At 47.8% G+C, this 22,188-nt stretch overlaps 1 protein-coding gene and 1 pseudogene across 1 annotated transcript; both read left to right on the plus strand.

Annotated features, from left to right (window-relative positions):
• Positions 1–12,405: 12,405 nt before the first annotated feature.
• LOC123405060 lies at positions 12,406–13,543 on the plus strand (annotated as a pseudogene).
• Positions 13,544–15,031: 1,488 nt separating this feature from the next.
• Positions 15,032–20,354, plus strand: LOC123405967 (glucan endo-1,3-beta-glucosidase 6). Its single transcript, XM_045099475.1, has 2 exons — positions 15,032–16,468; positions 18,947–20,354. Exons 1-2 carry the CDS (start codon positions 16,098–16,100, stop codon positions 20,061–20,063), a joined length of 1,488 nt encoding a protein of 495 aa, XP_044955410.1. The 5' UTR covers positions 15,032–16,097; the 3' UTR covers positions 20,064–20,354.
• Positions 20,355–22,188: the final 1,834 nt, after the last annotated feature.

A 22,188-nucleotide genomic window follows, 5' to 3' on the forward strand; every position in this document is an offset into this window, starting at 1 on the left:
TGGTGGGACAGCCCAAAAGGGCTCTATGCGCCAAGAAGGAAAAATCAAGAGAGAAAAAAAAAGGGAGGAGGTGGGAAGGAAGGGGGACTCCCTCCCACCAAACCAAGTCCAACTCGGTTTGGGGGGGGGAGTCCTCCCCCCTTGGACTCGGCCGACCCCCTTGGGGCTCCTTGAGCCCCAAGGCAAGGTCCCCTCCCTCCCACCTATATATACGGAGGTTTTAGGGCTGATTTGAGACGACTTTTCCACGGCAGCCCGACCACATACCTCCACGGTTTTTCCTCTAGATCGCGGTTCTGCGAAGCTCGGGCGGAGCCCTGCTGAGGCAAGGTCATCACCAACCTCTGGAGCACCGTCACGCTGCCGGAGAACTCTTCTACCTCTCCGTCTCTCTTGCTGGATCAAGAAGGCCGAGATCATCGTCGAGCTGTACGTGTGCTGAACGCGGAGGTGCCATCCGTTCGGTACTAGATCGTGGGACTGATCGCGGGATTGTTCGCGGGGCGGATCGAGGGACGTGAGGACGTTCCACTACATCAACCGCGTTCACTAACGCTTCTGCTGTACGATCTACAAGGGTATGTAGATCACTCATCCCCTCTCGTAGATGGGCATCACCATGATAGGTCTTCGTGCGCGTAGGAAAATTTTTGTTTCCCATGCAACGTTCCCCAACAGTGGTATCAGAGCTAGGTTCATGCGTAGATGTCTTCTCGAGTAGAACACAAAAGTTTTTGTGGACGGTGATGTGCGTTTTGCTGCCCTCCTTAGTCTTTTCTTGATTCCGCGGTATTGTTGGATTGAAGCGGCTTGGACCGACATTACTCGTACACTTACGAGAGACTGGTTTCATCGTTACGAGTAACTCCGTTGCTCAAAGATGACTGGCAAGTGTGGGTTTCTCCAACTTTAGTTGAATCGGATTTGACCGAGGAGGTCCTTGGATGAGGTTAAATAGCAACTCATATATCTTCGTTGTGGTGTTTGCGTAAGTAAGATGCGATCCTACTAGATACCCATGGTCACCACGTAAAACATGCAACAACAAAATTAGAGGACGTCTAACTTGTTTTTGCAGGGTATGCTTGTGATGTGATATGGCCAACGATGTGATGTGATATATTGGATGTATGAGATGATCATGTTGTAATAGAAATATCGACTTGCACGTCGATGGTACGGCAACCGGCAGGCGCCATAGGGTTGTCTTTATACTAACGTTTGTGCTTGCAGATGCGTTTACTATTTTGCTAGGATGTAGCTTTAGTAGTGATAGCATGGGTAGCACGACAACCCCGATGGCAACACGTTGATGGAGATCATGGTGTGGCGCCGGTGACAAAAAGATCGTGTCGGTGCTTTGGTGATGGAGATCAAGAAGCACGTGATGATGGCCATATCATGTCACTTATGAATTGCATGTGATGTTAATCCTTTTATGCACCTTGTTTTGCTTAGAATGACGGTAGCATTATGAGGTGATCTCTCACTAAAATTTCAAGACGAAATTGTGTTCTCCCCGACTGTGCACCGTTGCTACAGTTCGTCGTTTTGAGACACCACGTGATGATCGGGTGTGATAGACTCAACGTTCACATACAACGGGTGCAAAACAGTTGCGCACGCGGAACACTCGGGTTAAGCTTGACGAGCCTAGCATGTGCACACATGGCCTCGGAACACATGAGGCCGAAAGGTCGATCATGAATCATATAGATGATATGATTAGCATAGGGATGCTTACCAGTGAAACTATACTCAACTCACGTGATGATCGGACTTGAGCTAGTGTAAGTGGATCATGAACCACTCAAATGACTAGAGAGATGTACTTCTTGAGTGGGAGTTTAGCGAATAATTCGATTAAGTTAAACTCTAATTATCTTGAACATAGTCTAAGTCCACTTTGAATATATTTGTGTTGTAGATCATGGCTCACGCGACAGTCATCCTGAATTTTAATACGTTCCTAGAGAAAGCTAAGTTGAAAGATGATGGAAGCAACTTTGTAGACTGGGCTCGTAATCTTAAGCTAATCTTACAAGCTGGGAAGAAGGATTATGTCCTTAATGTTGCGTTAGGAGATGAACCACCCGCTACGGCTGATCAGGATGTTAAGAACGCTTGGTTAGCACGTAAGGAGGACTACTCAATAGTTCAATGTGCAGTCTTGTATGGCTTAGAACCGGGACTTCAACGTCGCTTTGAGTGTCATGGAGCATTTGAGATGTTCCAGGAGTTGGAGTTTATCTTTCAGAAGAACGCCCGGATCGAGAGGTATGAGACCTCCGATAAATTCTATGCCTGCAAGATGGAGGAAAACTCATCTGTCAGTGAACATGTGCTCAAAATGTCTGGGTACTCAAACCGTCTAGCTGAGCTAGGGATTGAACTCCCGCAAGAAGCTATCACTGACAGAATCCTTCAATCACTGTCGCCAAGCTATAAAGGCTTTGTGTTGAACTACAACATGCAAGGGATCAACAGGTCTCCCGGCGAGTTGTTTGCGATGCTGAAAGTCGCAGAGTCTGAACTCCGTAAAGAGCATCAAGTGTTGATGGTGAATAAGACCACTAGTTTCAAGAGAAACGGCAAAGTCAAGAAGGGCAATTCGAAGAAGAGCGGCAAGCCTGTTGCCAATCCGACGAAGAAACCCAAAGCTGGACCTAAGCCGGAAACGGAGTGTTACTATTGCAAGGGTATGGGTCACTGGAAGCGCAATTGCCCCAAGTATCTGGTAGATAAGAAGGCGGGCAAAGAAAAATCAGGTATATTTGATATACATGTTATTGATGTGTACTTAACCGGCTCTCATAGTAGTGCCTGGGTATTTGATACCGGTTCTGTTGCTCATATTTGCAACTCGAAACAGGAACTGCGGAATAGGCGAAGGCTGGCAAAAGATGAAGTGACGATGCGCGTAGGAAATGGTTCCAAGGTTGATGCAATCGCCGTCGGCACAGTGTCACTTCAGTTACCATCAGGATTAGTGATGAACTTAAATCGTTGTTATTTAGTGCCTGCGTTGAGCATGAACATTATATCTGGATCTTGTTTATTGCGAGACGGTTACTCTTTTAAGTCAGAGAATAATGGTTGTTCTATTTCTATGAGTAACATCTTTTATGGTCATGCACCGAATGTGAGAGGATTGTTCATATTGAATCTTGATAGCGATACGCATATACATAACATTGAGACCAAAAGAGTTAGAGTTAACAATGATAGCGCCATATTTTTGTGGCACTGCCGCTTAGGTCATATTGGTGTAAAGCGCATGAAGAAACTCCATGCTGATGGACTTTTGGAGTCACATGACTTTGATTCACTTGACACGTGCGAACCATGCCTCATGGGCAAGATGACTAAGACTCCGTTCTCAGGAACAATGGAGCGTGCAAGTGACTTGTTGGAAATCATACATACCGATGTGTGTGGTCCGATGAGCGTGGAGGCACGCGGTGGATATCGTTATTTTCTCACCTTCACTGACGATTTAAGTAGATATGGTTATGTCTACTTGATGAAGCACAAGTCTGAAACATTTGAAAAGTTCAAGCAATTTCAGAGTGAAGTGGAAAATCATCGTAACAAGAAGATCAAGTTCCTGCGGTCTGATCGTGGGGGTGAATATCTGAGTTTCGAGTTTGGTGCTCACTTAAGACAATGTGGAATTGTTTCACAGTTAACACCGCCTGGAACACCACAGTGTAATGGTGTGTCCGAACGTCGTAATCGTACTCTATTAGAGATGGTGCGATCTATGACGTCTCTTACTGATTTGCCGTTATCATTTTGGGGCTATGCATTAGAAACAGCTGCATTCACTTTAAATAGGGCACCATCAAAATCCGTTGAGACGACACCATACGAAATGTGGTATGGAAAAAGGCCAAAGTTGTCGTTTCTTAAAGTTCGGGGATGTGATGCTTATGTCAAAAAGCTTCAGCCTGAAAAGCTGGAACCCAAAGCGGAAAAGTGTGTCTTCATAGGTTACCCAAAAGAGACAGTTGGGTACACCTTCTATCTCAAATCCGAGGGCAAAGTGTTTGTTGCTAAAAACGGAGCTTTTCTCGAGAAGGAGTTTCTCTCGAGAGAATTGAGTGGGAGGAAGATAGAACTTGACGAGGTTGTCGAACCTCTCATTCCTCTGGATGGTGGCGCAGGGCAAGGGGAAACCTCTGTCATTGCGACGCCGGTTGAGGAGGAAGTTAATGATGATGATCATGAAACTCCAGTTCAAGTTTCTGTCGAACCACGCAGGTCGACGAGACCACGTGCTGCTCTAGAGTGGTACGGTAATCCCGTCTTATCAATCGTGTTGTTAGACAACAATGAACCTGCGAATTATGAAGAAGCAATGGTGGGCCCAGATTCCAACAAATGGCTGGAAGCCATGAAGTCCGAGATAGGATCCATGTATGAGAACAAAGTGTGGACTTTGGAGGTACTACCTGAGGGCCGCAAGGCTATTCAGAACAAATGGATCTTTAAGAGGAAGACGGACGCTGACGGCAATGTGACCGTTTATAAAGCTCGACTTGTGGCAAAGGGTTTTTCACAAGTTCAAGGAGTTGACTACCATGAGACATTCTCACCCGTAGCGATGCTTAAGTCCGTCAGAATCATGTTAGCAATAGCTGCATTTTTTTATTATGAAATCTGGCAGATGGATGTCAAAACGGCGTTCCTTAATGGTTTCCTTAAGGAAGAGTTGTATATGATGCAACCCGAAGGTTTTGTCGATCCTAAGAATGCTAACAAGGTGTGCAAGCTCCAGCGATCCATTTATGGACTGGTGCAAGCATCTCGGAGTTGGAACAAACACTTTGATGAGGTGATCAAAGCATTTGGGTTTATACAAGTGGTTGGAGAATCTTGTATTTACAAGAAAGTGAGTGGGAGCTCTGTGGTGTTTCTAATATTATATGTGGATGACATATTGCTGATTGGAAACAACGTAGAGTTTTTGGAGAGCATAAAGGATTACTTGAATAAAATTTTCTCTATGAAGGACCTAGGAGAAGCTTCTTACATTCTAGGCATTAAGATCTACAGGGATAGATCGAAACGCCTGATAGGACTTTCACAAAGCACATACCTTGATAAAGTTTTGAAGAGGTTCAAAATGGAACAGTCCAAGAAAGGGTTCTTGCCAGTTTTACAAGGTACGAGATTGAGTAAGACTCAGTGCCCAGCAACTGAGGAGGATAGAGAGCATATGAGCATCGTCCCCTATGCTTCAGCCATAGGTTCTATCATGTATGCAATGTTGTGCACTAGACCGGACGTTAGCTTGGCCATAAGTATGGCAAGCAGGTTCCGGAGTAATCCAGGAGTGGATCACTGGACGGCGGTCAAGAATATCCTGAAGTACCTGAAAAGGACTAAGGAGATGTTTCTCGTGTATGGAGGTGACGAAGAGCTCGCCGTAAAGGGTTACGTCGATGCAAGCTTTGACACAGATCCGGACGACTCTAAGTTGCAGACCGGATATGTATTTATTCTTAATGGGGGTGCGGTAAGCTGGTGCAGTTCCAAGCAAAGCGTCGTAGCAGATTCTACATGTGAAGCGGAGTACATGGCTGCCTCGGAGGCGGCTAAGGAGGGTGTCTGGATGAAGCAGTTCATGACGGATCTTGGAGTAGTGCCAAGCGCACTGAATCCAATAACCTTGTTCTGTGACAACACGGGTGCCATTGCCCTAGCAAAGGAACCACGGTTTCACAAGAAGTCCAGACACATCAAACGACGCTTCAACCTCATCCGCGACTACGTCGAAGGGGAGGACGTAAATATATGCAAAGTGCACACGGGTCTGAATGTAGCAGACCCGCCGACTAAACCTCTTCCACGGGCAAAGCATGATCAACACCAGAACTGTATGGGTGTTAGATTTATTACAATGTAATTCGCATGATGATGTGAGGGCTAGATTATTGACTCTAGTGCAAGTGGGAAACTGTTGGGATTATGCCCTAGAGGCAATAATAAATATAGTTATTATAATTCATGTATCAAGATAATCGTTTATTATCCATGCTATAATTGTATTGAATGAAGAATTATATACATGTGTGGATACATAGACAAAACACGTCCCTAGCAAGCCTCTAGTTGGCTAGCCACTTGATCAAAGATAGTCAGGGTCTTCTGATTATGTACAAGGTGTTGTTGCTTGATAACTGGATCACGTCATTAGGAGAATCACGTGATGGACTAGACCCAAACTAATAGACGTAGCATGTTGATCGTGTCATTTTGTTGCTACTGTTTTCTGCGTGTCAAGTATTTATTCCTATGACCATGAGATCATATAACTCACTGACACCGGAGGAATGCTTTGTGTGTATCAAACGCCGCAACGTAACTGGGTGACTATAAAGATGCTCTACAGGTATCTCCGAAGGTGTTAGTTGAGTTAGTATGGATCGAGACTGGGATTTGTCACTCCGTGTGACGGAGAGGTATCTTGGGGCCCACTCGGTAATACAACATCACACACAAGCCTTGCAAGCAATGTAACTTAGTGTAAGTTGCGGGATCTTGTATTACGGAACGAGTAAAGAGACTTGCCGGTAAACGAGATTGAAATAGGTATACGGATACTGACGATCGAATCTCGGGCAAGTAACATACCGAAGGACAAAGGGAATGACATGCGGGATTATATGAATCTTTGGCACTGAGGTTCAAACGATAAGATCTTCGTATAATATGTAGGATCCAATATGGGCATCCAGGTCCCGCTATTGGATATTGACCGAGGTTCTCTCGGGTCATGTCTACATAGTTCTCGAACCCACAGGGTCTGCACACTTAAGGTTCGACGTTGTTTTATGCGTATTTGAGTTATATGGTTGGTTACCGAATGTTGTTCGGAGTCCCGGATGAGATCACGGACGTCACGAGGGTTTCCGGAATGGTCCGGAAACGAAGATTGATATATAGGATAACCTCATTTGATTACCGGAAGGTTTTCGGAGTTACCAGGAATGTACCGGGAATGACGAATGGGTTCCGGGAGTTCACCGGGGGGGCAACCCACCCCGGGGAAGCCCATAGGCCTTGAGGGTGGCACACCAGCCCTTAGTGGGCTGGTGGGACAGCCCAAAAGGGCTCTATGCGCCAAGAAGGAAAAATCAAGAGAGAAAAGAAAAAAAAGGGAGGAGGTGGGAAGGAAGGGGGACTCCCTCCCACCAAACCAAGTCCAACTCGGATTGGGGGGGAGTCCTCCCCCCTTGGACTCGGCCGACCCCCTTGGGGCTCCTTGAGCCCCAAGGCAAGGTCCCCTCCCTCCCACCTATATATACGGAGGTTTTAGGGCTGATTTGAGACGACTTTTCCACGGCAGCCCGACCACATACCTCCACGGTTTTTCCTCTAGATCGCGTTTCTGCGGAGCTCGGGCGGAGCCCTGCTGAGACAAGGTCATCACCAACCTCCGGAGCACCGTCACGCTGCCGGAGAACTCTTCTACCTCTCCGTCTCTCTTGCTGGATCAAGAAGGCCGAGATCATCGTCGAGCTGTACGTGTGCTGAACGCGGAGGTGCCGTCCTTTCGGTACTAGATCGTGGGACTGATCGCGGGATTGTTCGCGGGGCGGATCGAGGGACGTGAGGACGTTCCACTACATCAACCGCGTTCACTAACGCTTCTGCTGTACGATCTACAAGGGTACGTAGATCACTCATCCCCTCTCGTAGATGGGCATCACCATGATAGGTCTTCGTGCGCGTAGGAAAATTTTTGTTTCCCATGCGACGTTCCCCAACAGACAGCAGGCAAACGTTGTACCATTTAGAGGAAGCATCGATGAGCACCATGAAATACCTAAACGGCCCTGTGAGGGGCTGAATTGGACCGCGTATGTCCCCTTGGATACGTTCCAAGAACGCGGGGATTTCATCTCTCACCTTGAGGGGTGATGTCCTAATGACTAACTTCCCCGTGGCGCATGCGGAGCATATGAAATCATCGGGATTCGGGAAGTTCTTCACGTTAACATTATGGCCATGCGAGTTGTTAATTATATTTCTCATCATCCTAAGTCCGGGGTGTCCTAACCTATCATTCCAGAGGCAAAAAAAATCGGAGCTTCTAAAGACAGTCTTAAGGGTAGTGTACACGGGCGGTGCTACTATCTTGGTGTAGTATAGCCCAGTGTCGAACGAAGGAAGCCTTTCGATAACATGTTTACCATTTGCATCCCACTTTGTGATGAGGAGGCATTCATTGCCGTTGTCATCATCGGTCTCAATATGGAATACATTGGCGCGGATGTCTTTAAATCTCAAAAGAGTACGAGTCGACTCCGGGTACAACAACGCATCATGAATGATCAAAGTTGTTCCCATAGGAAGTATGATCGTGGCTCGTCCGGAGCCAACTATTTTCGAACCGCAGTCAGCGATTGTCATAATACTTCTCGGTGATTTTTTAATAGACTCAAAGTACTTAGTTTCTCGTAAAATGGTATGTGTAGTGGCGCTAACGGCAAGGCACGTTTCCTCCATTCGGGCGCCACACGCGTTCTAAAATATGACATCTAATTAATGTAACGAGGAAGAACATACATTAATAACAAATGCACACATTTCAGAACATAACATACTATCATGTATAAATAATGAAATAAATGAATGATATAAATGTCATCCAAGCGTCATGAAATAAAGAATAAGTTTTGTGTTCTCATAGAGCTTACAACCAAATCGAATTTATTCGAATGCATTGTCTCAAATCACGAAATCATGATCACTAACAAGATAGGCTAAGTAGACTCGGCAAAGAAGCCATTGACTTCAGCCTGAATCTCCACACTGGTGATCCCCTCCTCGATAGTCACCATCTTGGCAACGTCAGCCTCGTTAGAGACCGCCAAGGCTGCCGCTATGGGCACAACTGAGGTCGCCACTATGGGCGCATGAGGAGGCGTAGAGATCATCACGGGAGCCGCTGGTGGCGCCAGTGGTGATTCCTCCTGGACCAAGGCGAGGTGCGTCTCACGCTCCTTCCGAGCCTTGTACGCAGCAACCACCTCATGTGGTGCGCGGCACTGGCGGGAGAAATGCTCCAACAATCCACACTGGAAGCAGTCCTAAGGCCTCTGCTCCACTTGCCCGGCTTTTGCTGCTTAGCCGGAGTGGGGGTTGAGGGCCCTTCTTCTTGCCCTTGCGGTCCCTCTTCTTCTAGAGAGGCTTGCGGACCTTGAGGGCGTTCACCTCCTCACGAGAACTCCCCCAAGTGGTTGTGCGACAAAGTTCTTCTTCAGAACCTCGTCCTGCGCCTCTGCCACCTGTAGGATGTCGATCAACTCTGAATACCTCGTGTAGTTCCCCTGGTGGTAATTCCGTGAGGACTGGACCACGTCGGGATAGAAAGTGGATAGGGTTTTCTCAATCTTCTGACTGTCCGTAACCTCAGTACCGCACAGCTGAAGAGTTGTACAAATACGGTGCAGCGCCGAATTATACTCCCCAACAGTCTTGAAATCTACGAATCTCACACGGATCCATTCCGCCTCTGCAATGGCTTGACGGTGTACTTCAGCCTCTCAAACCGCTGCTTAAGAGCTGTCCAAAGGCCAGAAGCACTCCGCTCAGCCATATACTCGTCTTTCAGAGTAAGGCAGAGGTGATGACGGAGGAAATGCAAAGCCTGAGCATTTTCTAGCGCAAACTTGGGGTCAGTGGGGGCCAGCAGAGTCCCCTTACCAATCGCCCTCAGAAGGTTCTTGCCCTCGAACCAGATCTCGCAGTCGGAAGACCAACTCACGTAGTTTAGCCCTGTCTGGGCCAACTCAGGAAACTTCGTGTTGACTATTCCGGTCATCTGCAATTTATGCAAAAATAATGAGATTACAGCAGGTAATCTTTTGCATAAATGTGATGTACAAAAAACTTATTCAATAAAGAATGACGTTTCATTATTTAATACATTTTTATTATATGATTTACCTAATGATTAAAAGTGTTAAACAATTAATCTACAATAGTAAAAACATATAATAAAATTATGTTGTATGAGATAGTATATTACGTGTATCTAATACGTGAAAAATAGTCTGAAAAACAAATACAAGAGCTCTTTTAAAGCCAGAATATATAATTTTTACGAAAAACTGGGCAACCAGCCCAATTCATCTACTGTCCGCCCAATTCCAAAGGCCCATTCGCTATGGCCCAGAGGCCGGCCTGGCCAGCTAGCTCGACCGGGACGCTAGGGTTCTCCTAGCGCCCGAGCAGCGGTGGCGGCTGTGCCTGGCCAGCAGGGCGCGGCGGCCCGGTGCAGCCGACTGGGCGCTCGAGGCGGCCAAGGTGAGCGAGGCGGTCGGCCGGCCAGCTCGGCCAGTCGGTCGGCGCGAGCGACGGGCTCGGCCGGGCCAGCGGTCGGCTAGGCCAGGCGGCCGACGCGAGTGACGGGCTCGGCCAGGCGGCCGGCGCGAGCGATAGGGTCGGACAAACCAGCGGCCGGCTCGGGCAGCGCTCGCGACGATCATGGCAGGCGCAGCAGGCGCGACCGGTGCGCCGCGGTCTTGACCAGCAAGGGCCACTATGACGACGGCGGCTACTGTAGCAGCTCGGAGGGAAAATCGTGCGTCAGCCAGACGTCACGATGCGTGTACATCCGATACATCACGGCAGTGTTTTGCTCATCTGGAGTACTTACGTATCATTACCGTCTTCCTAGGTGTAGTCAACGAATCTTTCGTAATCCATGAACATCGACACTCGTCGGTGACGTATTCGTCAGCCAGTTCATGGAAGAGAAATCCACACCGTAGGTAGATGAAGTCTGAAAAAAATAAACTAATCGCAAAAATGAAAACGTGATAACGAGAGTAATCCATTTTTGCAAAGAGGGGGATCGGATCTTATACCTTCGTGCGATCGACAAGAATGTGCTTGGTGCAGGCTTGACACATGCTCGATGCACAGTTGGTGAAGCGAAGCGTGGTGATAACGTGTTATGCAACTCCTACCGACGAGCCCGGTACAAGGTTATGGAGCGTGAGCGAAACGTCGAAGACAATCACATAAAAGTAGAAGACACAGGAGTAGAAAGGAGTCAAGCTTTATTAATAATCATCTCTGTTACAATGATTGCCTCTCCTCTACTTATATAAGGGTATGCGATTAAAGGATAAATATCCATATAACGTCAGATTAGGAAGCGATACTCGCACGCTAGCCAGCCTCGCTATCGTCGTGCATGCGACTGGGCCAGGCCCAATTTCCCAACAAATATAAGGGAGTAGTAACAGTGTTTATTTGGATGGGCTCTTGGTGTAGCTAGCTCTACATACAAACTCAACACAAGACCCCGAGCAGCAGCTTGTAACCACTTATACACACTCTTCAAAAACTAGAGCTGGACATAGAGTTTTATATTTTACGTTAGCCTGAGTAAATAATCTGTATGTCGATTGTGAAGGTTTCTGAAATGCTTTAGCCCATGACCAAACAAGAAACGGGGTTAGCTCTAATCCTTAACCTCGACGATCATGCGTCGACAGCACACCACGCCGCTGAGTATATTCCTACAAAATACCGTCAATTATTTTCCAAAAGAAGTTCATCAGCGTTGCTGTTTTGCTGGGCTATTTTTATTTTTTTTACTTTAGAGCAACTTCAACGAGGCGACCTATTTCGTCTGTTGGCGTCCGTTTGGATCGGCGCGGACACAAAAGTCGGTCCAATGGGCCGATCCAAACGAACGTACGTCCGCTTGGCGTCCGCCTGCCGACTCATTCCCAGCTCATTTTTAAGCCGGATTTGCGTCGGCGCGGACACGAGACGGACGCGCGCGCTCGCCTTCTCCTTCCCCCGAGCCCACTGGTCGATGGCGGCCTCCACCATTTCCCTCTATTTCCACCAAAAACCCTCGCACCCGCGCGCGCTCCCGCCCCACCCCCGTCACGGACGACGACCTCGACGCCGCCGCTGGCCTCGCCTCCCTCGCCTCATCGGGCATGACGACCGCCCCCTCCAGCAAAGGCAAGCGCAAGACCGCCGCCGCTGGCCTCGCCTCCCTCGCCTCATCGGGCATGACGACCGCCCCCTCCGGCAAAGGCAAGCGCGAGACCGCCGCCGCGCCCAAGCCGAAGAAGACGCTGACGCCCGAACAACGCGCAAGGGAGTCGGCTAAGAGGAAGGGCCGCACGCACGCGGCGGGCACGAGGGATGTAGCCATCGCGGTGGCTGTCGTCGCCGTCGCCGCGCAGCAGGAGGTCACGAACGCCTACGTCGCGGAGACAACGAGGGAGGTGCTCTATATGCTAGGGTTAAATCCTAACCAGCACGACCTCATCAACGCCGTTGTGACCGCGACCAGCACCGGCTCATCCGCGTTCCCCTCGGATGGTGCTGCCCGACTCGCCCCACGCGTCAGCTTGCAACCCGATGCCCGGCTTCTATGTCTACCCGCAGGCCTCCCGCCTCTCCGGGGAGTGCTCGTCGCAGGTGAGCGTGGTGCCGCCTTCCACGTCCGTGCCCGTGCCCATCGACCTCAACACCACACCGGTGGCCGGTGGCTCGTCATCCGGAGGCATGAGGAAATGCCGCGTCAGATGCCAGCCGACGTGTTGTCGGGCGCACGCAACCTGTTCGACGGAATGCGGGCCGTCGACGACGATGACTACATGCAGAACTTGATCTTTGAGGGTGGTGCGCCGACTGACGATCCCGCTGGCTACGATCCCGACGAGACACAAAGTCAGGACGGCCGAGGGGCGTTCATGCCGTCCACCTTTGATCAAGATCAGGCGGCCTTCATGCGTGATCAGATCGGCATGGACCTGGATGGCTTCCCACTCGAGCACGAGTTTCCGAAGGACTACGGGCAAGAGGAAGAGGACGAGTGCGACATCAAAGGGGGGGCTTTGTTCGAGGACGAGCTCGCCAACCAAGCCGCATGGTCTAAGCAGTCGAAGCGCAAGAGCAAGCAGACCAAGGCATACACGGCGGCTGTGGACAAGCTTCTTTGCAAGTGTTGGAAAGACATTGGGCAAGACCCCAAGACGGGCGTCGAACAAAAGCATTCAATTTTTTGGATCCGTGTCCACCGTGAGTTCCATGGGCGCAAGAAGTTTCCGTTGTAGCACGCACGGGGTGGGTGTCCATTTCAAAGTGATGGAGGGTGATCCAACAAGAGTGCAACAAGTTTTGTGCCACTCTTGAGAGCGTCAAGTCCCGCCCCGTGAGCGGCATCGGCATGCAAGACATGGTATGCTAGCAAGCCGCCCTCTTTTGTGTCATCAAGTTTATGGTTGCGTGTTCATTTGCATACTATTTGCCAATATGCTTGCATGAAATATATTTGTAGGCATTTCAAGCTTTGGAGGCATTTAAGGTCCAACACAATGGCAAGTGCTTCAACCTCTCCCATTACTTTAGGGTCATCAAAGACGAGGAGAAGTTCAAGGCGCAATATGCCGCCCTCAAGTCGTGGAGGAGGTTGGGGACGATGAGAACGCACGACCGCGGGGGAAGACCAACTCCAATAAGGAGGACAAGCGGGATGCGGCGTCCAACGTCTTGATCGCAAGCGTGAAGGGCATGATGAACAAGAAGGACTCAAGGAAGGAGGAGTGCCGGCGTTACAAACAAGGGCAAATGAACGCCTTCATGAAGATCTAAAGGAGGAGGCTTGAGATGGACGTGGAGAAGCAAGTCAAGATGCTTGTGATGGAGGCGGAGAAACAAGCCAAGATGCTAGAGATCGAGGCCGCCAACGCCAAGACCAAGGCGAAAGAAGTAGTTCTCGCGAGTATGATGACCGGGGTGGAAATCATGAAGGTGGATCTCAACACCGTGTCGTCAAGGAAGAGGTCGTGGTTCGAGAAGATGCATGCCAACATGCTCAAGTTCGACGAGGAGTGATCTATGACCCTGAGCCTTTTTTTATATGCCGGCAGGTGTGCTAGCATGACCACGAAGCCGCAGTGGCGTGGTCGAACTCAAGTCCCTCCCCCCTTCTTTGTGTGCTGACATGTGTGCCGGCCGCTGACGAGTGCGCCAACATAAACTTTGTGTCGGCGTTGGCATGGTGCCGGCATAAGACATGGCCGCTCGCATGATCTATGGCTGCGGGCCTTTTTTAAAAATTGTATGCGGACATAAAATCGTTTGACGCGTTAGACGCACTGCTGACCCAAATATAGAATAGGGCGGACGCCAGTCGGACAGCCGATTCAAACGGACAAAAAGCGGACAAAAGCGTCGTCCGTTTGGATCGGTCCGTAGGAGTTGCTTTTAGTGTGCCGATTTCTTGACTGTCTATTACAATAAAATTTGTCCGGCTTGGGCGATGAAGGGGCGAGAAGGATGACACATCTTGGGTTCATTTCGATGCTTGTAGTCGTCAAATCGTCTACATAGTTGGATGTTATTTCTACTCAACGTGTTCTTTGTACTACTTCCCTGTAAAGGAACATAAAATCGTTTAGATCATTAATGATGTTTTTTCTTCTACGTTGTACACACACGGAGGTTACCAAAAGGAGAGATAAAAGAAAACAGGTCAGTAGACGTATTTCCAGTGCACACGCTCAAACTTTTTTCCTTTTGATAAACAAAAAGAAGTGCACGCACACGCACACGCACACGCACACGCACACACGCCCTTCTTCCACCACACTTTTGTCATTTGGTCCTGGGCCCGGAGGCCAGCTGCACGGCCGCAACTTTGATGGTCAATCGTCGGTCAGCACCGCACCGCCCCCGAAAAAAAAAGCTCACGGGCTCCCTGCCGCTGGCGTGTCCCGGCTGACACCTCAAAAGGATCCCACTATACGCACATACACAGTCACCATCGACTCACCACGCTGTGTCCTCATTTGCTTTGCTTTCTCCTGAAAATACCAATATCTTCCTCCGTCCAAACCCCCAGATTCTGGCCAGCACCAACCACCAAGACGCCCCTGAGAGCCTGATTATCTAGTTTATTAATCGCCTCTCCTCTCACTGCGAGCCTGAGCCGCAGCAACCAACCAAGCAAAAGCTCCAGAAAGCAATTAAAAACTGGCACCACCATCAGAAGCAGAGCAGCATCCCAGTGCAGTGCAGTGCAGTGCAGTGACCATGCTGCTAGCTACTGCTACCGATGCAAACGCTAGCTAGGGTAGTGGAGTGGCGAATATCCGTAGCCTTTCCCCCAAAACCTTTTCCCTCCTTCCTCGGGCCTCTGCCCAAACCCTGCAAAACCGTCCTGGATTCGCAGACGAATCTTTCTTTCTACCACCCCTGTTTACCTTACCACTGCTCCTAACACTACTAACCATGACAGTGAAAGCGTCCAACAAACCATGCTCGTTTTGCTTGCACTCCCAACTCCCAAGCTCTCCAACCTCCAACCTCCAACCTCCAGGCGTGTGAGGCGTGAACGAATGCCATATCCCGTGTAGAGGCATAGCATTGGCCAATCCATCACCAACTTTTATTGAGGTTCATGGAAATCTCGAGGTGACCGATCATGCCGCTTTGCTAGATGAGATCAAGCAAACACCCAAATCCCTTTTCCAGCCCCACACTCAAATCACGTCTTTCCCTTCCCTTGACACAATCAACCTCCTTTGCAAATCCTTCCTGGGATTATTGCTGGGAAAAGGCCACTCTTTTCTGCTACCTTTGATCCATCCCTCTGCGCTCTGCTCGCTGCCAGCTTTGGCAAACCCTTCACCATTATTGCCCTCTGCCGCCCTCGCCTACTCTCCTGGGTAGTACTAGTACTCTACTTGCTCGCCGTCAATGCCCGCCCTTTGCTCGCCATCCCTGGGAATCCCCCGTCGCGGTCGTCCGTAGGTGGGGTTCGCCCGGGCTTCATTTATTGTCACCCCAAAAGATTCCAGCTCGTGGTCGCGGGTGGAGCTCTGGTGGCTCGGGATTTTGAGAGCCTTCTTCTCGAGTTCTTGGAGCCTCCCCTCTCTTTCCGGTGAGGGTTTCAGCTCCGAGCTTCGATTTCGGTGTGTTCTTGGAGGTTCCCGACAAGATCCCCTCTTGTATCTGCTCGCCTGGTTGCTTCGTCCAAGATCTGAGCTCGGAGCCCAAGATTTCATTTTCGAGCTGCTGCTGTTGGGCTCATCTGCTGCCTGTCCATGGGTTCTCGTCCTCGGTCCGGCAGTGGGGGAGCCGCGGCGGCGCTCTTCGTGGCGGTGGCGGTGGCGCTGGTGGTGGTCTCCTGGTCGGCGGCGGGGGTGGGCGCGATAGGTGCCAACTGGGGCACGCAGGCGAGCCACCCGCTGCCGCCGGACACGGTGGTGAAGATGCTCAAGGACAACGGGTTCCAGAAGGTGAAGCTGTTCGACGCCGAGGACGGCACCATGAGCGCCCTCAGGAAGAGCGGCCTGGAGGTCATGGTCGGCATCCCCAACGAGCTGCTCATGAACATGGCCACCAGCATGAAGGCCGCCGACAAGTGGGTCGAGAAGAACGTCTCCCACTACCTCAACAAAGGCTGCAACGTCAGGTATCCCATTAATTACCGTACTTTGTTGGCTCTGATTTGTTGCCATGCTTGATTGATTTGTACTTAGTAGTTGATTGATGCTATCTATGCTAGTACTAGCTGGAGTGTGGTCTCATTTCATTCTAGTTGTTCCCAAGATGTACTGTCATGTCATGCATCTAGAGTTAGTGAGGGATGAAGAAGGTATTTTTCGCCCAACCTTCCATCTGTCTCGGCTGGTGGCCAAGAGGTGCAGAGCTAGGCTCAATGCTTGCCCGGGCGACATGCTTCACGGCATATTTGTGCGGTGCACGTAGCTTCGCGTGCACGCGTTTGGATGCATCTGCCAATCCTATCTGTGTCCAGCTTCACTTGCCTTTGATTGATGTGAGTGGACAGTAAGCAAGTCTAGAATTAGGAGGGAAATAAGAATTTTCCGCATTACCTTCAATCTGTCTCGATTGGAGACCCAGTTCTCGGCGTGTCCGGCCTGCTTGGTTGCATCGGTTAAGTATGGAAACAGGAAAAGTTGTCAAGTAGGGCAGCCTGTGTTTTCATTTGTCCGGGGGAGCAATCGCATGATTGATGCTGGCATCGTTTTGAAGACTTTACTTTGCTCATCAATATACTGTTTTTATGTTTACATGGGATCCCCCAGCAAGAAGTTCACCATATCCATTTTCCAACCGGTTGGCTGTTATCACGTTGAAAAAGTTCTTTTACAAGGCATACATTTCTGTTTGCTTAAATCAAATTTAAAAGTTAGCCCGATATAGAAGTCTGTTTATTGTCTAAATGGGCTTTAAGTGGTGTAGGCTGTTTTGTATTAAAAGTATCTGTATCTCATGAAAACTGTAGCAGGTACATCTAGTCAGAAGCATTTTTTAGCTTCTATACTCAATGAAATCCGCGCTTTGGGGCTTTGACAAGAAAATAAGTACGAATCATTTTTTTTTAGAAAAGGAGGCTGAGCCCCGGCCTCTGCATCGAGAGATGCATACATCCATATATTATAAATCAAAAATAAGTCTCCACCGAGTACAATAAGTCTGAAGTAACAAGGAAAATCAAACGATACAAGGCATCACTCATGCCCAAGCCGGAGATGGTATAAATATAGATGACTAAACACCTATCCTATTAACATGACGCCATCCAAACCTGTTGAAGATACCCTGTGCTACCATCTACCATCGGACACACCCAGTAACCGTAGGCTCCCTGGCGTCCACAGGAGTGAGTGATCACCAAGTAGAATTCCCTAAAATAAACTAGCAAGCAGAATCCACTCAACTCTTCTTGTTCTTTATGCTGCTACAAATGACAATTCCCGGGGTTGCCTTGATCCATTCTCTGTATAGGAACAATGTATTATATTTAGATGCTTATTTGTTAATGTATAAAATAGGTATGTATTTGTCTAAACAGCAAATTGTAAAACCATGCGCGAGGCAGGGTAAATGATTATCTACGGTTCTAATATGTGGGGTGATCATTTGTTAATCGTTTACATTTGTTTGGAAACAGTGCTCACAGTGAGTATTATAAGTTTCGTTTTTAAAATGAAGATGTTCACAATCAACTGAACGATCAAGTTGAACAGTATCAATGTAGCATTCAATTGCTTTCCTTCAAAGCTCCAATTTGGAAGAACGGGGGGACCTTACACCATGGAGGAAATGCATCCTTTTTTGTCCAGTCCCCTTAGTTTCTGTTGCTTCTTTGAGCGTGACTTAATAGCTGCCCTCTTCCCTCTCCCTTGATTGATACCTCCTGTATAGAATTTATCTCATACCTACTCTGTCTTGCAATGACTATGTTTATACTCATTTCACTATCTGTTGGACCGTGTGGTCCTGGTGGACATGCATTTCTCTTATATGTGTCATAATTTCGAAGTTTCTTTTTCATTAGAACTCTGTAAACAAATATAAGACGCTTTATATCAGTGATCTAAACGTCTTATATTTGTTTACGGAGAGAGTACTGTTTTGCAAAGGTTTGGGGAAACATGCACATTTCCAGCTTTTGATATACTTTTCTCTTCGCAATTTCCATTGACGAACTACTTTTTGGCATGAAGAAACCCATTGATTTTTGATTTTTAAATACAACCTTGTAATTTTACCTAGTAATAGATAGTTAACCTGATCTGTTCTCCTTCCTAGTTCCATCCCTCCATCATATAACACTCTACTTGGAGCATTGATTTTGATGAAACAGCTCTATGTTGGTACATGTACTGTCACTGATAAATTTCATGCAGCACTCTTTTAAGTTGTAACTCTAATGTCTGCTACCTGCTTGATGATGTAGTAAGCCAGACTATGTGATAACACTTCATCTGACCTACTGATAATGACTTCATCTGAACTACTGATAAGCTCCATGTCCTCAGTTCCATATTCGATCTCATTCTTCCAGCAATGCCTTCTTGATGTTAACCCACCATTTGCACATATCATTATCGCATCTTGATTTCCCGTGTTATTTTGTCAGGTATGTTGCGGTTGGTAATGAGCCTTTCCTGTCGACATACAATGGAAGCTTTCTGCAAACTACTTTTCCTGCCCTCAAAAACATACAAAGTGCACTTGTGAGGGCTGGGTTGAGCAGTCAAATCAAAGTAACTGTTCCTCAGAATGCTGATGTCTACGATACATCAACTGGCAAGCCTTCTGACGGGGATTTTCGCACAGATATTCACGATAAGATACTCGAAATTGTGAAGTTTCTGAGTGATAATAGCGGTGTTTTTACTGTCAACATCTACCCTTTCATAAGCCTCTACATTGATCCAAACTTCCCCGCCGAGTATGCTTTCTTTGACGGGCGCTCACAGCCCGTTGTTGATGGCTCTGCAACATATACAAACATGTTTGATGCAAACCACGACACACTCATCTGGGCTCTGAAGAAGAATGGATATGGGAATCTGCCGATCGTTATTGGGGAGATAGGCTGGCCAACTGATGGTGACATGAACGCAAATGCTCAGCTCGCCCAGCGCTTCAACCAAGGCTTCATGACACACATCGCCACTGGGCGAGGGACACCGATGAGGCCTGGACCGATTGACGCTTACTTATTCAGTCTGATCGATGAAGATGACAAGAGCATACAGCCAGGGAATTTCGAGCGCCACTGGGGGATCTTCACATACGATGGCATCCCAAAGTATCAACTGAACTTCGGTGTGCCAAATTCAGAGATCAAAAGAGCAAGCGGCGTGAAGTACCTTGACAAGAAATGGTGTGTGCTGAAGCCTACTGTCAGCCTCGACGACCCAAAGCTTCCAGACACGGTGAGCTACGCGTGCTCCAGGGCAGACTGCACCAGCCTTGGCTACAGGACTTCTTGCGGGATGCTGGACATCCGGAGCAACATCTCGTACGCCTACAACAGCTTCTACCAGAAGAACGATCAAGACGACGTGGCCTGTGGCTTCTCAGGCTATGCAACGACCACCGGCCAAGACCCCAGCACCGGGACATGCAGGTTCGGGATCATGATCGAGGTCGACTCGGCCTACTCGTGGAAGCCGCGGCTGGTCCGGAGCAACTACCTCCTGGTGCTTCTCCTTGCACTTGTTCACCTGTGTGTGTCATCCTCATAGGTGCTTTTTTTTCTGCCAAAGATGGCTCGGCCATGAGAGCATCAACAGCCTGGCAGCTTAGAGGGATATTTGAATGCCTGCTGTCAGTGCGTTCATCCATGTAGGAACCTTTTTCGACCTTTTTCTATTTCTTCTTCTAATTTCGGTGGATTCGGACGTCGCAGCCGCATGGTTGAATTCTCCTTTTTAGCGTAGCTTTGATCTTCCGGTACCATTGTGATTGGGATGGTGATGAACTGGACCATTTATACCCAGGAATGTGAGTGAGGGTATAGCTATCAAACCTGCAAATGTGGTGAGTCCAGACCAGTCTTTCTCTTCCGTTTCATTCATGACGGTCTCTAACTCAGAGCTGTGTTACAGACAGTCTTTTTTTTCCTTTCTTTTGCAAGCCAAGCAAAGCATTTCTGAATGCATTTTCACACTGATGGAACACATTGGTAACCATGCAAGTCATAGCCATACCCTAGCAGTAGGATTCACTGGAGTGGTGGGAAAACTTGTGACCAATTGCCTGTGCACATCTGCACTTGGGAGCAGTCATTTCATTTCAGATCATGGATCTAGTGCCAGACAACCGTCTGCTTGAATCCATGTTGCAGTTATGGTTTTTGTTTTCAGTGGTTGCTATCAGTGTCAAGCTGCCAGCTATGTCGGCATCATCATCGTCGACCCCATCATCGTCTTCTTAAATTTTGTGGCTCTGGACTGAAATAAAGAGGCAATGTGGATGGTCTATCTTCCAAGAATTGACAACCTTGTTTTCCTCGCCATCTGTATAACAGTACAACAACTCAACAAGTAGCCAGCATGATAAACATGCACTTGGACTACATATGAAACCAAAAATTGACCCGAAACTTGTTGTGTCAAACTCATCCAAGCACCACATAGCTTCATAAACTTTTGGTTTTTATATCAAACAAAAATAAAAACAGAGGTGCTTTTTTGAAAAGCCATGAGGCCAGTTAATCACACAGTAGCCTTTATGTACAATCGCCACTGAGTGGCACCAATAATTGATTTGCTGGCATGAGCTAGAAACAAGAATGAGTCCTTGGAACTTGTTTGAAACATCCACATAAAAAAGGTGTGATGGCAAGCAAAGGAAGCCACAGCACCTAAGAACACACACCAACAAGACCTAAAGGCAGGCATCCACACCTCTTAATCCAACCAAAAGTACACAAGTGGAGTAGCACATAGACAGCACAAACAGAGAAGAGATAAAGATAACCATATGAATGTATCCACTGAGTCCATGAGCTCTGGCCGAGGTGCAGCTGGTGTCACTCATGCTTGCCACTCCTTTCCCCTCCTCCTTATCCTTCCCAATGTGGCAACCCATTTTCCATCTACCTTATCCTTCCCAATGCGGCAACATGGGTTGTTCAGATCAACAAAAAAATAGAGCATTATTTTGACGCGTCATTATAGCGTATCAGCAAGGGCCACGTTACGTTTTAGCTAATTGACTCACTACCCACTATAGCACGCTATTTCAGCGCTAAACGAAATAACTGTTTAGGAATGAATCAATCTGCTCTGTTTATTGATCTGAAGTATTTATACAAGGATTTGAGACGCGAGTAAAAAGGCGTCTCTACAAAAGGCATCCGTACGGACGGATGCGTCCGTACGACGCTTAGACTAATAACGGACTAATCACGTTCTAATGACGGTTCGTTAATTTAGTCGGTTCGTAACACTCCCCCTTGTACAACGTCGTCTTGAGTAATCCATTATTGAAAGCTCCTTGTATATTCATCAGTCAATTCTTGAGATTCTTCCCCAAAAACCCTGTGGGAAAAAATACGTGAAGAAATGTATAGATATGTTGTTAAAACTCCTTTAAACCTAGTGGGGAAATGATAAGGAGAAAATGATACAACATATAGTAATTATTGTCTCTTGATAACTCATATGAGAAAAACCTTCAAAGAAGAAGAAAATTATTAGTGAGTTTTAGAGGACAATAAATATGCTTTAGATACTTTCCTTTAAAAACCTTCATAGGAAAAATAGAAAGTATAGCATATGATCTTAATGAAGATATTGCCTCATTAAAAACATTATGAGAAAAATTTCAAAGAAACTCATAATGAAAAGAGTGCAATGAGATGTT

Source organism: Hordeum vulgare, chromosome 6H (assembly GCF_904849725.1).
Source record: "Hordeum vulgare subsp. vulgare chromosome 6H, MorexV3_pseudomolecules_assembly, whole genome shotgun sequence".
Classification (NCBI taxonomy): Eukaryota; Viridiplantae; Streptophyta; class Magnoliopsida; order Poales; family Poaceae; genus Hordeum; species Hordeum vulgare.